This window comes from Dermacentor silvarum, chromosome 1, assembly GCF_013339745.2.
Source record: "Dermacentor silvarum isolate Dsil-2018 chromosome 1, BIME_Dsil_1.4, whole genome shotgun sequence".
Taxonomy (NCBI): domain Eukaryota; kingdom Metazoa; phylum Arthropoda; class Arachnida; order Ixodida; family Ixodidae; genus Dermacentor; species Dermacentor silvarum.
Genome location: NC_051154.1, coordinates 17788671 through 17806320, shown reverse-complemented (window position 1 = coordinate 17806320; position 17650 = coordinate 17788671). Strand labels below are relative to the sequence as shown.

General features: G+C 42.1%; 1 protein-coding gene across 1 annotated transcript in view; it reads left to right on the top strand.

Moving 5' to 3' along the window:
- Window positions 1-682: 682 nt before the first annotated feature.
- The window catches only part of LOC119457459 (E3 ubiquitin-protein ligase KCMF1-like), an 83365-nt gene continuing 66397 nt past the window's right edge, over window positions 683-17650 (top strand). Inside the window, exon 1 of the mRNA XM_037719028.2 lies at window positions 683-904. Coding sequence (XP_037574956.1) covers window positions 889-904 — 16 coding nt within the window. The 5' untranslated portion in view covers window positions 683-888. The remainder of the gene's footprint in view (window positions 905-17650) is intronic.

The following is a 17650-nucleotide window of genomic DNA, read 5'->3' as shown; positions in this document are numbered from 1 at the left end:
AAAAACCATGAAAAAAACCTCCATACTTTTGCGGTGAGACAGGGTTGCCTGTACTCTATCGAACGCCAGCGGTCCATGAGTTGGCCGCACATTTACACCCGACCACTAACAAGAAAAAGCGATAGACGTTGAGCACGCTGCACTGCTGGAAGAAGAAAAAAAAGCGGTTGAAGGCGGCGGCACCACAAGCAGCAAAAGACGCCATATGGTAGCTATTTCATGCTTACGTCTATCTCGATTACGGGAGAGCCAGCAATTTTTTCACCAAGTCTTTCCTTCCTGCATCAAGTGATGACAAAGCCGATGGTACCGCAGAAATGGACGAATGGACGGTGGTCGAATCCTGTCTAGTAACTTTGGGTCGAATCGCTTTTTGCATGTTGCGCATGAATTTTGTGTACAATTACAAAAGACCTCCGTCACTGTGCTCCCATTCTCCCATACACGAAACCGAAACCAACTTATCCATAGTTGTTGAATGTGAGTAAAATGTCGCCTTTATTGGCTAGCCATTTCTTTTCGACCATGTGAGTTTGATTAATACATAGCACTGATACCAACCTATGTTTAATTTATGATGCATAAAAATTACGTTTAAAATTGTATTTACCTAAAATCTTGCTTATTAATGAGTTGTTATTTCACGTTAGCCATGTTTTCATGTTTTGACCACTGTGTGTGACGTCATCGAAGGCAGGAACGTCGTGTAGACGGAGTACATCGCGGTGGTGAACACCTTTGGCTAGAATGAAAAGTTTTCTTCGGCATATTTGTTAAAGGACAGCCGCCGATGCTGGCATAGTGAATGTATATTTCCGCTGTAAGCTCGGAATTATTCGTGCCGCCTCGTCTTACGGGCCCTGTTTACTACTTTATTTTGTTTCTAGGATGTCTCGGCATGAAGGTGAGTTAGCTAGGGTCACAAGGCTTAAAGTACTCAACATCTTCGTGAAACGCCTGTTAAGTTATGTTCTCATGGAGTCGCACTTTCTTTATATACAGCTCTGCGCCAGTTTTGGGGTGCATAAGGTAACGCAGCTACTGGAAGCCTCTTGCTCCTCTACGATCCTCTGTAACGCTTAAGCCTATGGATTTTCTTCATTGCATTGCAATTTTGTTGAACCAACTGCAATAGTTCTTTGCTTTCGAATTCATTGTGCTGCGTTGCATTCTAGCCCACTGGATAAACGCAAGTGTTCATGTCTGTCAAGTTTCCACCCTCGTAGTATAGCACTTTCAGCGCTGTTTCGTTGTGCTCATCGCAATGACGTCTGCATGCAGCATTCCGGCTAACGTCACAGGAGAACGTACTGTAATTGCAGTCGTTGGTGTTGAAACAGAAACTTGAGGCGTTGGCTCTGGAGCGCCGGCTCCGAATGCACCGAAGTGTGTTGCCACTCACCTACACGTTCTAGAATATGTCCTACAATCCGACATTTTTATAACGTCCACGACGAATCGCTTGTTTCTCGTCGTGCGTTTGACACAGTGTGGCGCCAAGTGTAAAAGTTAAGGCAGTGGACTTTTCATGGTAATTGTTCATGTGAAAAATTGAATGTTGCTTAACGTGACGAATGTGTAATGGCTGTTTTGTAGGATCTTGGCAATCAACCATAGCGATTGTCATTCAGAAAATTGTTTGGCATATTGGGTTCCTTCATGCTGAGCTGTTCGGTTGCTCAGCATTGCGAAATTTATGGCGTGTTTAAGCAAATAAACAAGGTGCTGTTTTTTTATGAACTGTTAACTGAAGTGCAAAAGCAAGTCACTGTTATTAGAGCTTGCTTCTGGCACTTCGTAGAAGTTCGTACACATATAAAACCTTTACAGGTCTGAACTTTTTGTCTCGTAAGAGAAAAATAACTTCAAAACAAAGTCCTGGATTGACATCAAATCAAGTTTCACATTTCAGTGAACGTGGCATCCAATTTGAGATTGTTGTAAGTTGTCCTCTGTGCTGACATACTGCACATATTTTTCTAAGTAGCACCACTAAAATGTTCTCTAGATCACTAGGAGAGGGCTTCTTGCATTGGGTCACGACCAAGAAAATAGATGCTTGAATTGTGCTTTGCATCTGTTTTCTTGAACTTTTGAGTGTGCCACTTCCATTCTTCTTTATTATCTTTGATGCAAAACAAAGTTGCTGAAATGACCAGCTTGCATAACACTTCACAGAAATTAAGAAATTGCGTGAGTAGTGTAGTCTGTTGCAATTAGTGGCCATAGCTCTCTCTGAATCACCTGTTTACCTTCTTTCTTTAGTTCTTTTTATTTTGCAGTCTTTGCGAACCTCGCAGCAGACTGCTCAATCTGCATTTCTTCTTCCTTTATGGGCCTTTCATGCGCATTCAGCCGACCACTACTTCAACTTCTCTTTAGCGCATTCTTGTTCACTACTGCACAACTTGCTTCCCCTGTTATGCTAAGCATCTATATTGTATGGCGAATAGTGTTTTGAATTATCCAGCAATTGCCCTTTCCTCAAGTGTGCTCTTGTGTGCAAAGTCAGAGATTTACAAACTTTTGTTTCTTGCATATGTTTTATGCTTACAGGGTTTGTATGTTTTCTTCAACCCCTTTTGTGGCGAACAAGCTGGATCCAGTGCTAATGTTTCTTCTCACATGGCATTTTTAGAAAGTGTCCATTCTTGGCAAATTGCTGTGGGTACTGTTGCAGCCCACGACATAATTCTTGTTACTGTGACCAGAACGTAACACAATGAAAACAAGTATAAAAAGGTTCACAGTGTGAGAACACAAGCACTCTGGCTGCTCTTGCCCAGTCAACTGCTCAGTGGACTGTTACAGGCTAACTAGCAATGCATATTCTGCTGCTAGAGGTGACTGACTTATATTACAGGGTGCCTATGAAAAGAATTTGCTAGGGCTCTACTGTAGTGTGGTTTAACACTTAGCTGCCATTTTAGTGTTGTTCCCATAGCAGACAATATTTGGCGCAACTTGGTATTTTCATGCTGCAGCAGTTTGCATCCCTCAGTCTCATGTTCCTTGCCACTGCTTCAAGTTTTCCACATTTGGGACTTTCAGTGAACTTGCTGGAATGAAAAAGTACATAGTACACATAAAATTCACGCTGCTGCTGATGACCACATAACATTGAGGCTGGCTGCTTAGTTATTTGTGCATGTTTAAGCAGCCATGAAGATTATCCCGGCTGTGAAAATGTGCGGAACATGTGCTTATTTTCAATCCTGTCAACGAACTTTCTTAGCCCCTTGTGAAAGAGTCATTTCTTCTCGACTGCTTCATTGTGTGGTCCCATAGCCACCAGTGCAGAGAGTAATTATTTGGGCTGTGATGCCCTGGTTTTCATCCCTGGCAGTATGTGGGAGAAAATAATGTATGGCTGGTCACAGAATGGTTGCACTTTTTTGTTGAAGCATATGCATTGAAAGAATTCTGCCAACCTGAGGGACATGTGAGCTGAGCTGCCCAGCATGTCGCATGCATGTCCAGCAAAATATGTAATCTCTTTGTAAATGTGGAAACTGCATCAGTAATTTCTGAAGGGCAGAGGTCAGGACTGTTTGATTTTTTGGCAGAGGAGCAGTACAGCAAGGTGCAGCCACAAATGAAATTGCAGCTTTGAGTGGTAACTCCCAGCACTTTACTGCACCTTGAATTCAAAGATAATGTAAGTGCCAGAGCAGTTCTTGTGTGTTGTGGCCGCAGCACAGTAACATTAATGTGGAGCCATTTCACAGATGATGTAGCGATCGTGGCTTGAACGCAAATGTCTGCAGTTATTTCAATTCCCTTCCTGCAGATGACTCAGCATTCCAACTTTGTACTTTAGCTAGAGGTAGCATACGTAAACCCAACAGGACACTGTACCACACCAAGACGCCACTGTAAATTTGACTGCACGCCTACAACAAAATAGTACACAAGTGCCACTCATTGGTTGAGGTAGGCTAATGTTGTGTTAGATGTTACTCTCAGCTAAAGCAAATAACATAGCATTGAGTCTAAATACTTTACAAAGTGGTTTGTCATGTGTATATGCCCATTCCTTCCTGTTACCTTGCTTCAGCTTTGATTATCTCCGCAGCAAGAGCACTTCATGTAGCCAAAGGTCCACGCTGTACTGCTTTTGAAGTTTAGGACCAAGTTAATGCCAGTGGGGGGGGGGGGGGGGGGGGAGGGAGGGTTAATCCATGAGGATTGGGAAAGTGGAAGAGCTTAAATTTAAGACTTTGCCTTCATTTTTGGTAAAGATAACACATTTGGTTAGTGAGCTCCGTCCTCAATCCAAAATTCTTTCAGTGCTGTTGTGTAAGTTTGTAGTTTGCTTGACCAGTCATTCTGAAATTCATGTGCATGTCACATTGTCCTAGCTTCTGTTAGTGTAATGAAAAAAAAAAGCAAGAAAAATCTGCGTTTCACAAATAACTGCTTTCTGCATCAGTGGCAATGGTGCTGCTCAGTGATGCTGTCATTATGAAATGGCTGCTCTGCTGTGTTCAAGTAGTCTTTGGGGACTGGAGAAGTTGAGAGGATTAAAAAAAAATTCACAGCATATCCACGGGGTGAATGATGATGAGTGGGCAAAGCTCCGGAGGGAATCATCGGATCTCCCGCTTAAGGGGACGCTAGCACAAACGCGTTAGAAACGTGCAGTACTCTCTAGTAAGGGGGAGCGGCCACAGCGTCTTACGCAGCCATTTACACATGCCGGAACGTGCACCGCGTTTGCCGACGCCATCACATGACTGCTGAGAGAGTATACCCCCCGTATTCATAAACGCTCCTCGACTTGAACTTGACTTGCCACCGCCTTGGGCAGCGCGTTCGAAACGCGTTGAAGGTAAGGCGGAGAGGCCACAGCGTCTTACACGGGCCGTAACGCGCTAGCACAAACGCGTTAGAAACGCGCTAGAAACGCGGCCTTTCGTTAATGTTGGGTATTTATTGCCATCGTGGTGCGTGTGTCTATGTGCGCTTCGTGGCGTAGTGGGCTAACGCCGCGCGCTCGGAAGCGAGGGGTCCCTGGTTCGATTCCGCGCTACGGACACAACTTCGGAATTTTTTTTCTCATTTTTCTCAGACTGGTTACACACTACTACTACGACGACGGGGATGGAACGGGTGCCGCTATAAGGAGCTTCGCTCCTAGAAGGAGCAAGTGTCTAGAATGCTACTGGAGTTAAGACAATCTTTCGGCTGTTTCTAACGAACCGCAAATGATGCCTCAGTAATATATAGCCAGCCCTGACATTTTATGATGATCAACAGCTTGAATTTCATATACTGCACACGTTTAAATTCCAGCAAGCAAGACTCACTTGGAAGTCTCAAATGTGTAAAAAGTTCAGGCACCAGCAGGGAACGGGTGATGCAGATGGATGTGGTTTACTGCAGAAGGAAGTGAATGTCACACTGTGTCACATTGTCTGCTACTGAGACACCACAGAAAAGGTGTCAAGCAATGTGCCATGGTACAGCAAGAGCACTAGAGTGTGTTTGTGGCCCACGTGAGTCTTCCCTCTAACTGTATATTCTAAATCGTAGGGTACTTCCTCTCTCACTTAGTGCAACTAGTGTTGTGCTGTGCCGGTCTCGACAGTTGAACAAAATGAAATGTATGTAGTTATGAATTAAGGATAATGTACTGACTTTTTTTTCATTGCAACTAGATGTTTTTTCATGGCTTTTTTTGAAAATAACTTGCAGAAGTTAAGTTTTCAGGATGATTGCTTGGGTCATTTCAAGTTTCTTTGATATTGCAGTGAATTGTGATAGTAGGCTTTTTGCAGTGATGGGAGTGAAACACTATGTAGCAGTGCTTGTTCATCACAAGGCTGCTTTGATTTTGCAGTCATTTGTAAGTATGCCAGCGATCCACACTTGGTGGCTGAGTGGCTATGGTGTTCCAATGCTAAGCATAAGCTTGCGGTTTCAATTTCTGTCCATAGTGGCGTCATTCTGATTAGGGTGGTATGCAAAAGAGTGTCTTTACTGAGGTGAGCCTTGGGTGGATGTTTAAAGAACCCCTGGTGGTCGGGCCCCGTGGTGGTGAGCTCCCTGCTACGCCATCGCTGATACCTCTTTGGGCTCGAATCCCACTAGCCATATATTGCCGCTACAGTTTAGAGCATGCGCATGTTACAATTGTACAATTCAGAAGTAAGTTTTCATTGGCAAGATTGAGCGACAACATGCAAAGGCAGTTGTATTAAGTTACTGTCGTGGCTGCACATGTGTCACTGCCTTCAAATATTTGAGACAGGCTTGCTGGCTGGGGGGGGATTGAGTTATAAAAGATGCAGGGGTGTAAATGTATTGCAGTTACAGATGAGATCTTAATTCTTAGTCTGTTTTCAATGTCATGTGTTATGGGAATAGGAATTAGTGAAATTTTAAGCAAAAACATTGTTTCCCAGCTGAAAACAAAAGTAAGCTGTGTATAGGGTTGGCTTGTGCAACTTGTAAAAGAGCCTGTAAGTATGCTCATAAATGAATGGTCATAGTGGGCTAATCTCGGTGGTGATAGAATGCAAAAGAGGCCTGGTGTACAGTAAAAGACGTAAGTTGTCAAAAGTTCTTCACTGTGATATTTCTCATAGCCTAAATATAGCTATAAAACATTCATAGGTGTATGTGTAGAGCAGTTTTATATCTCCAACACATCTGCCTACTGTGTGAATCAGTGTGCCACTGCTGTCACAAGTTGAATTGAAATAGGAAACTGATGGTCTTGATCTCAAACTATTGAAACCTTGCATCTCTTCTTGTTGCATAAGCTTGTATCCCTGACAGGGTCCTTGTGTATGGCTTTTGCGGAACTAGACTTGCATAGTAATGAATGAGGAAGCAAAAGATTTAATGGGTCTGTTCGAAATATGGCAAGTAAATTTATTTCCTTGAAATCTTCGTGGCAATGCATGGCCCATTAAAAATGCATATGCTGAGGAAGACTTCCTTGTGACTATGTCCATTGAACATTGTGGACCGTGTTTAAATTTCACAAGTCTGCTCTGTATGGCATGAGCAGTTATTCCAGCCATGGCTGCAACAACTGCCCTGTTTTGCCCTTTTAATCTATTCATCTGGGGCATTTTGATGGATATGGAAACATATACACTGTAATTTATGTATCATTTTCTGGTTTACAACTTGCACCCTTGTATAAGTTGCTCCATATTTTTGTAATAACAGCCGTTTCTACAAGAAATATTGCACGTAAGTCTCATGTTTGTTTTAAATGCACCTGGTTTTGTTTGTGATGTGATGAAATGGTAGCGTTTGTGCATGTAGTCTGTTCCACACTTAAGGGAAAACTCAGCACCTCGCAAGGTGCTGAGTTTTCCCCTAAGTGTGAAACAGACTGGTACATTCCTGTTGCAACATGCTGGGTTTAATAATTTCTGTCAAGTGTATTGGGCTCAGTCAGAAAAGCCTTGATGTGCCACCTTTTCTAGTATGCTTAAATTTTGGTAATAAATGAGAAAGAGCATTTATGCCCTCTACCATAAGCAAAGTTTGTTTTGGACCTGCTGCGGTGGCTTTGTCTATATGGTTCTGCTCATTCGAAACACGAGGTGGTAGGTTCGGCTGTGTTTCGAAAAGGGCAGGATGTCCATGTATTGAGTGCACATTCATGTGGTCTGAAACTATGGCATCTTGCATAGCCCCAGGCATGTTCATGTCCATCAAGGCACCATGCATAGTGCCAAAAACTTGTCTGTTGGTTAAACATATTTTATTATAAGTTGGTTTTCTTGAATCCTGCAACTTTATAAACTGCTTACAGCTCACTCTCTTGTGCAACCTGTACGGATGAAAACTGAAAAAAAAGAGGGGGGGGGGGGGATTTAGGCATTTCCTGCAAAGCACAATAATTGCCAAATCCTTCAAAATGACATGTGGCATGAGTGGCAGCAGGAACACTTTTTGGAAGTTTAAGAAAATTATTTTTGAAGCACCAAAAAGCAGTTGTTAATTACAGTAGACCCCCGTTGGTACATTTTTATGGAAACCACAGGAAGAGAATGTATGATCCAGGGAAATGTAACATCTGATAATGCTTGGGGCAGCACTACTGATAAATAAAAAGGCTACTCTTGCACAAAACCCTATTTGAAGTTGAGTACAACGTCAGCAAATGTTGAAAACCTGCACAAGAGATCGTTATTCCTGCCTGGCAGTTAGGTTGAACATTACACTTTTTTTGATCGATTGTAGCTGCGAGTGGCACTAAATGAAGCTTGTAATTTGCATCTCGCGCTTGTGTCGAATCTTGTAGTGAATTCCACTGGTTGATCTAGAGCAGTGTGCCGGGTGGAGAATCCATGAGAGAGCAACAAAACTTGGCACAGAGCGGCACAATTCAGATCGACTAGCGAAAAATGATGATGATGAAAATGTTTTTACTTGGGGATTACACCATCTTCCCGTAAGGGAACCCTGAGTAGTATGCGAAGCAGCCATGGGATCGACTAAAGTTCCCATTAGTTTTCAGTTCGTTGTTTCCGTTAGGTTATGTACGTAGCTACCGTTATATTTACCGTGTGTTGCGGGAGGAGAATGAGAGGAGCGGCGCGCGCGTCATTATACCGCGAGCTACAGTGGCGCCCCCCAGCGCAGTATGCAGCGCCTACCGTTGCGCCTCTAACCTAAGTAAGCTGCTTCGCGTTATCGTGCGCGGAGCCGCAGGTGTTGCCATTCGTTGCGCAATCCGGAGAGGAGAGGAGATGAGACAAGGAGAGGAGGGGGAGGAGGATGCGCATGCACAGTAGGGGTGTGGACGCCGCACGGCGGATGGACGGAGGGAGGGAGGGAGTGACATAGTCCCGACCATAAGCTGCTTCCCATCTAAAAAACGTTCCAGATTGACCAGTAGTATTCACTATTAGAAGCCTCTTTGTTAGCCCTCACTGCTTTTTCCCAATTTCCGTGCAGCCTTGTATATTGTAGCAACCGCACAAGGTATCAAAGGTTAGAAGACAGCATCTGCGAACGTTGGTTGTGCCTTTCTCCACCTTAGAATGACAAAGTTGAGCTAGTTGGTAGGGATTTGGGTTAAAGAAAAGGTTAGGCATGCAGACATAAGCACAAGAGGGAGACTGCATTTGTGTTGTTCAATTCCCTCTTCTTATGTCCACGTCTGCATGCCTAACTTTTTTCTAACATGAATTTATCCACCTCTTGGCTTTTGACTTGGTAAGCCGTGTTGAGGTTGCTATTAGTTTATGAACAATGGGGAAAAGAAACATAACAAATTGATACACATGATTGTATGGTAACCAAACAGTACTGGTGCTTTAGAGTGTAAGAGTCAGAAGAATGTGACAGGAATGGATCAACGAGGTTCTACTGTATTTATAATTATGAGTCCTAGTCTGTAAAGGTTCTCGGAACAGCAAAGTTTTTTTTGATGTGCAACTTACGTGCATTGATTGTATTGAGAGATGTATAGCTCTCATTCGTTGTCAATCTATGTTTAGTTTATATGAAAAAAATCTACTATTACTGTTTTAATTGAAGACATTCTAATTACGGCTGTTCATTGCATTGGATTACCTCACTTAAATATTAAGAATTTCAATTTTTCTGTTTAATTTTTAACATCGAGGTATTGGCTGGAGATTTGCGTCGCACCCCGCCGTGGTTGCTCAGTGGCTATGGTGTTGGGCTGTTGAGCACGAGGTCGCGGGATCGAATCCCGGCCACGGCGGCAGCATTTCGATGGGGGCGAAATGCGAAAACACCCGTGTACTTAGATTTAGGTGCACGTTAAAGAACCCCAGGTGGTACAAATTTCTGGAGTCCCCCACTACGGCGTGCCTCATAATCATATCGTGGTTTTGGCACGTAAAACCCCATAATTTAGATTTGCGTCGCATGTGAATCTTAACTAATCGACACAACTATGAAAAACATTTCGCTTCATAAGCCTCTATACAAGGTAATGTGATCATGGTTTGGAGCACAGAGTTGCTTATATTGCTGTCTTTTTCTGTTAATATCAAACTTTTTTAAACTTCCTTAATATGTGAAGCATATGTGTGTTAGTTGATTAGTTGTTTTATCTGCCACTTGAACTGGAGCAGCATGCTGACCTGTAGGACTTGTCGTAGGCGATACAGGGGCAAACTCCAGTGTCATTTGTGCATCTTGGCTTTGGGAGTTAGCATGTGCAGTGCTTGGTTTCTTAAAGCACCCTTCATTTTGAAAAGTGAATATGGCGTAAATAGAAGCACTAAGTATATCGCTGGTTCATACAGACTCAGAATTTCACATGGGGGTGTTTTCAAATAAGGACAGTCAAAGGGGGGTCCCGACTAATTCAACGAAATGTTTATATGGCATAGCAAAATTGCTCCACACATCGAAACTTACGTTATTTTTTCAGCATGAAGAAATGTTAACCGAGACAAGGTGGAAAATGGGGCTTGCAATATTGCATGATGTTTCGACTTTGAGAGGTTAAAAAAAGTTAATCATATTTGCTATGCTTTCATACTTTTCGTACCTACTTAACTCAACTTCAATAATGGAAATAATATGCTCAATTGTCTGCGCAAGCGCACAACATGCACACACACGCATACAAACACAAACAAAAGGCAAACATGGCTTTTGAACAGGAGACTAAAAGAATGCGCCTTTTTGGCAAGCTTTTAATGTCTTGTTACCGTTTCTTCTGAAATTTTTTCTGGACATACTTTGCTACATGCTAAACATGTAGCATAGTGTATTAGTCTTTCTTATGTTCCGGTATTTTTCATGTTGGCAGCAAAATTTGATAAATTGCAAAACATTGAACATTTGACAGTTCTCGCACTCAAATAAAAAAAAACTCCGATTTTGCTTTTTTCTTAGATGCTCTCTTGTCATTGGTGATCTGTTGTATGCAAGGACATGTCGCATCATTTTCTTCTGATTAAAAAAAAAAGTGAGCTATGTGTAGTGATGTATAGGCTGCGGTGTAGACGATCACACTGCGTAAGCGTTGGGTTCGATGTTGGCTTTCGTTCGTGCCATGAAATAAGCAACCTCAGTATCTGTGGATGCACCATAGGTGCTTTTTATAAAAAAATACAAAGGCGGTGACTAGCTCTAATTACGGTGGCTCAGTGGATATGGTGTTCTCTTGCTGAACACAATGTCAAAGGTTCAATTCCCTGCTCCAGTGGCGATATTTCAATAAAGAATAATCTCAAGACGCTCCAGAGAGAGAAATAACATTTATTAGTCGAGGTATTAATTCCTGAACTTAGCGGAGAAATGCATTGGCGTTCCAGTTACTTTCTTAACAAAGCGCCGTTTTATGCATTGAAGCACAAAAGTAACTGGAACGCCAAGGAATTTCTCTGCAAAGTTCAGGAATTAATATCTCGAAACTGGTGTTATCCTGAGAATTCGTTCCAACTAGATCCGCCTCGCGAACTCGACGGCTAGAATTTGTAAAATGTAATATGGGCCATAAGGTTAATTTAGTTAAAACTTAATTAGTGAATTATTGTTAATTAGTTGATTATGCATTTCAACCTTTTTTGTCAGTAATGTTCGCTTCTTCGAATAGACCAGCTCATGAACTAGAATTGTGCTATCTGCCACTCGCAACCTTTAAAAATTTTTTGCAAGTGTTCGCTGAAACACCCTGTATATTATGACAAAGGGTGGCATCTAGCTGATTACATATATAGGCAGGTAAATTTGTGAAGAAGCGTCAAACATGGAATAATTCTGTGCAGCTGTGGTCAGTCCGCAATTAACCTAACACTGTGAACAAGCAACAGCATGCAATGATTAGCCATAGATGGGGTTGAACCTAAACTATACATATATTTTATTCAGCGATACGACAATGTATATGCGTGCATATTTGTGAGGCATAAGATTATTCCATAAAATGACTGCATGATGATTATACTACGCCAAGCTGTTTCCTACCGACCTACTTTCAATAGAATGACCATAACAGCACTGCCTTTATTACAGTTATTTTTTTAATGTGGTTTTGTGTTGGGTTTGAATATTTGCTTCGTGCTGCGATTTTCATGTGCCGAGGCTTCTCCATAAACATGGAAATAAATTCTTTGATGCTGGCTGGCAATCAGTGAATGGACATGAGGTCCAGCCGATTAAGCCGCTCTTCAGCCGTCAGTGTTGACCGTTTGAGTACTGTGTGAACTTTTGAGAGCAGGACTCATTCAACTAGAACATACATCGCGTAGCGTGGAAGCCTTTCTTCTTGCATTGCCTACCGTTTTGCCTTTCAAATGTCCCATTCCCTTTTTAGCATAGGGACATGTGCTGTTCTGATATATTTGACATAAAACTCAAAGGCTGGTGGCACACACAAGGTTACCCTTGGCAATGTGGCTTCTTAAGACAAATTGCAAGCTCTGTATAGTGTTGTTGTCTGGTGGTTTGCAGAATGGCGCTTGAGAGGTTCACAGATCGTCGATATAGGAAATGTACGAGGCTCACTTGTGGGGCTCCTCTACACAACTACAAGAATAATGGGCTCCATCTTTGTGTGCCGACCATGCACCCGTGGCACTTAGCAGTTTACTCCTAACTCGGTCGCTCTGTGTGACACCCCCCCTTGAGTGCCTGTACGTAGCATTGATGGCAGAATTTTGAAGAGTACAAAGATATTGTGTAGCTTTCCTTGCTGAACTTACCTTGCATATTTAATAGAAGTGTATGGGTAGTTTTTGTGAAAATCAGCTTTGGTAGGTGACACAATGACACATTGACACAATGAATTGGTGACATTCAACACTTAAAGGGACACTGAATAGAGATATTGAATTAATCCAGACTGATATATTATTAAAAAAGAGTGCTTTCACTTCTCCGGCTAGTAAATGCTTGTATTTTTTTATAAAAAGCACCTATGTTGCTTCTATAGATAATGAGGTTGCTTATTATTTCATGGCAATGTAGAAGTATGAACCACTTTTCCTTGAATGGCACTAAGCTTTGCACTATTGATAATGTTGACAACTTGTGTTGCTAATTTCCGATTTTTCTCGTTACTGCAATGCTTGGAGGTTATCCTGCTGGATGTCGAACCAAGCATAGACAGAAAGAGTACCTCAACCGGTATTCTTTGAACATGCACCAGAACAAAGCCTGAAGCCCGTTCCCCCCCACCAAAATATTACTTGTTTGCAACATGATTCAAGCATATATGCTGATAAAGGGGTACAGGAATGTCTTTATTCTCTTTTACGTTAAGTGAAGCAAAGCTCTTATTAGTGCATTGCAATCGGCACACCTTGTTAGGGGCCTCTTATGACTCACCAGACTGGTTTCAAGTCTGGACAACAGGGTGTATGCTGAAAACCACATTGAACTTACCTGAAATGCCTGCAGTCCAACACTCTTGCCAGCCAGTCTCAGAGGTCGAAATGCTTGATGGCCACCCTGGAATTGCTGCATTGAGCTCATGGTCTGGCCTTTGGGTTATGGAACTTAAACATGAACAGTTGAAAAGGAATTTGTGTGTTGCAGGATCTAGTAAGCCATCAAGCATTTAACCTTGAGGTATGTGTATCGTAAGAAAGTTGTGCTTGCATTGGAAAACTGGGAACCCACTGCAATTGAATACTGCTCTCACAAAAACCCTAGCTTACGCCAAGATGCTTGTATGGGCTTGTGAGACGCATTTAGACAGCAAACTGGGTCTGGGTGGAGTGCCTAAAAAGGCAGCATGGAAAGTGAACCACAGAGATTTAGATTTACGATTGCCTTGTGTCTGTAACAGCTATGCTAATGAACCCATGGTGACATGTCCAGTGGTGACTGGCTGCTAACAGGCTGTAGTCGGAAGCTTAACCACTGGAGGACTGATTACAAGAGACAATATGCTAGCAGCTCCTCTCACTTTTGTAATATTTCTACATGGTGTCAAGTGGAACTGTGCACTTTTTCGGGATGAGGTTATGATGACAGTTCCCTAAGCTCCATACCAAGGTACCACGCAGAACTTGGCTGACATACATTTCCTAGAGCCTGAATAAAGCTTCTGCCATTCTCTGCTTAACATGCTGTATGTATCCGGATGGCTGCTTTTGTAAAATTAATTGCTCCCTTTGGGGATGTTCCCATTCACTTTTTTCTTCACTGAACTTTATGTTCATCTTCACTGAAGATGAACTTTATTTCCATGGTTGGTACTTTGAGGCTTACCTTGCTGTTTTGTTGACATATACTGGTGTTAGAAATATACTAAGTGTCAAGAAGGGAAGAAGAATTGGATGGTGGAAGCCAGTGATGTGGACTGCCGATAATTTTGCATTTTGAAGCTTGTGGTGGCGGCCTTTGAGAGTAGTGTAGTTGCCATGACCACAGTTTGTTTAGGCCTACCAGCCATGGTGTAGACAGTAGTACTAGGATCAAGAGGATCATGTGGCCACACAGGCTAGATATGCTAGTAATATTTGATAGTGTACTAGCCTTACACAATGGTCATAGCCATTGTCAGCCATACTGCTGACAAAATAGGGGGTTGGGGGTCTATAAAGCTGCAGGAGAGCAAGTCAATCTATTATGCAAAATTGTGGGCTCCTTGCTGTATGCAGTGGAACAGTATTTGTCTTGCATTCTCAAGGTAGCATTTTCTTCAGATTGGGAACGCTTTCTCACCTTGCTTAAATTGCACTGCTAAGCACGAGGTCGCGGGATCAAATCCCGGCTGCGGCGCGTGCATTTCGATATGGGTGAAATGCAGAAACACCTGTGTTTAATGTGCATTGGGTGCACATTAAAGATCCCCAGGTGGTCAAAATTAAACCGGAGTAAAACCTCAGAATTTTATTTTATAACCTTGTTTGAAAAGTGTTAGTGCTCTAGAAGTGGATGGAAAAGTCTGAATGGGGAAACAAGGAATGAAATAGATTACCGAGGTGTGAACATGGGTGAGTTGGTAATTCATAGTAAACTTGCAAAATTGTGTTAAGCATGGGACATATGCAAAGGGTAGCACCGTGTTTGTTGTAGTTGTTTCTTTGCCTATGTTCTATTTGTAACGCTTTTTTGTTAGTTTAGAATGAGATGCGAGTTATCTTGGGGCTGAAATTTGGAGGATAAAAAGAAACCTGAGAGACTAAGGATTGTGCACTAAGTGGCTGAATGCAAAATGATAGGTAGACGGTTGAATTGGACTACAGTATTGATAGAGGTAAGGTGCGGGTAAATATTATTTTGATTGACATAAAAAGAAAAAGTGAATTGTGTGATGTTGAGGGTACGTTACCTCCCTACCCCCCACCTCCCTTGCTTTAATAGAATGGTTGCCAAGGGAAGGGAAATTTAGATGAAGGAAACAGATTTAGTAATTTCTAGACGCTAGATAGTCTGGTGCGAGACAAAGGTAAAGCACAAGGGAGTCTGGTGAGGGTTGCTGGTAGAGGCCTTTCTGCGTTGCACTGAAAATATGCAGATAGTCACAAGTTTAGCCCACTATAGATTTGGACTCGCACTCGAAATGTAATTGGTGTAATTTTACTGTCCCAGTATGCTTATTAGTTAGTACTTGCTGTGTTCCCTGGCAGACTACACAGAAGTCTGGCCATGAAAACGATGCCTGCTCCTAGCTGCTTTGCAACTTCAGTGTGTGCCACATATAATGGGTAGATATGGCACCACCTAATACAGTGTCTTGGGATATGCATACAGCCACAGATGTGGGGCAATTGTAGGGACCCACTGTGGTGGCTCTGTGACTCTATGTTCTGCTGCTGAGCAAAACAATGCAAGTTCAATTCCCTCCTTTGACAGCCACGTTTTGTTGGGGGTGAAATGCAAAAATGCTCCTGTAGTACTTTGGTGTTTTGGTGTACACCCGTGAGCAAAAGTATATGGACCAGGGTTTGCGCGCTAAAGCCGATTCTTTTCTGTCTGTTAACGCAACTTGAAATTGAGGACTGCAGTCCAAACTTGGCGTTGCAAACTTTTCAGTGTACCCATTAATTTCAGTTTATGCCTGTTAATTACAAAGAAATTCTGTTTTTTCGGCGATGCCGTGGTCCGTATACTTTTTTTTGCTCACGGGTGTGCATTAAGAAACACCAGGGGTTCAAAATTAATTTGGAACCTTCAATACGACATCCTTCACTTAACTTGCCATGCAGTTTTGGGATGATGAAACTCGCAACTTTATTTATTTACGTCGTTGGTGTGGCACAGATTTGAATGCCACTGATATCCACTAATTTTATGAAGCTCAGGTGGAGAGGAGAAATATTGGGTGTGAAAAGAAACATTTGATGTGAAGTTTCATAATTTGGTGAAATGTGTGGCAAAATGGCTAGCTTTCAGTGCACTTGCATAAGCTTGTTAATTGTAGTCAATCTTGAATAAAAATGAAAATATGATTCAGCTGTTGTTATTGCCATGGAAATTTGCATCAGACTGTAGTTGTGATACATAGGTTGCAGCTTTATCTAGGCATGTATACACCATTAAATAACTGGGTCAGTGTTAGCAACATTTTTAGGTAACATTAATTGGGACATTGTCAACAGTAATACCTGGCAACAGTAACATCTCTTGCCAGGTCGTGGCCAAAGACATGCCATTTTTAGCAAAGTGATGACTAGGATTTACAAAAAATTATTTCTCGATTATTTCCTATGATTTTTTAAACTATACCTTTAAGTCATGTGCTGTCATAACTAGCCAATGGTCGTAATCTGAAGAGGGAAACCAACCCCGGATTTTCGAAATGGTACAAAATCTCAAGATTGTGCTTTGCTTAGAAGAGTAGCTTTGATGCACCATACTCTGTTTCATACATAGCAGGTAACGCTATGACTTCTGTCACTGTTTGCATCAGTAGTGCGTTGCATATGAAAAAAAAAAATGGGTACAAACCATGCAATTCGATATAAAATTAAGTATCATAATTTTATGTCGCAAAATAGGACGTGTTTATTACGTGAAAGGCGTCGGAGATCTGAAACTCTTTACCACTAAACAAGCGGAGTGACATGCTTCTGTGACCAGTGGCCACAGCGCATCAGCTGTGATTACGCCCAAAACACAGTATGTCGCCTACTAGAAGCACAGATATGCACAAGTATTATGTGATTTGATGTAAACTTGCGTGCAGATGTTGTAAATATTAAGATCTTCCTTACAAAATATTGCAGATCAAAAACAACTGGCCTGCGGAAGGCCCGGAGCAAAACCTCTGTGGCCGCACTACTTGCATAGCATCCGCTGCGTAGCCTGCTACGTATGAAATTTGGTATATTAGCACACCGCCAAAATGACACTTGCTGCGTCAAGTGCACCAGCTCGAAATGTCACTAAATTTGCCCATCTGGCTGGGGTGATTGTGATTGTGGGTGATACGTGATTTGACGTAAACTTGGGTCCCCGAGTTGTAGTTGTAATATAAAGTTATTTCATAAAAAAACATTTCGGATCAAGAAAAACTGCACTGCGAAATGCATAGTGGGACTTCTATGGCCACACTACTTGCGTTGCCTGCTATGTATAAAACGGCATAATGAGCTCATAATGTCTAAAAGTCGTGGCAAATAAATGTGTATATGTCCCCCTTGGGATAAAATGAGGCAATGAATTGAACTTCGCCAAAGTACCTTGAGGAATTTTGCAAGGGCAATTTACTGGCGATTTATGTCACTAAGGGGTTGCTACG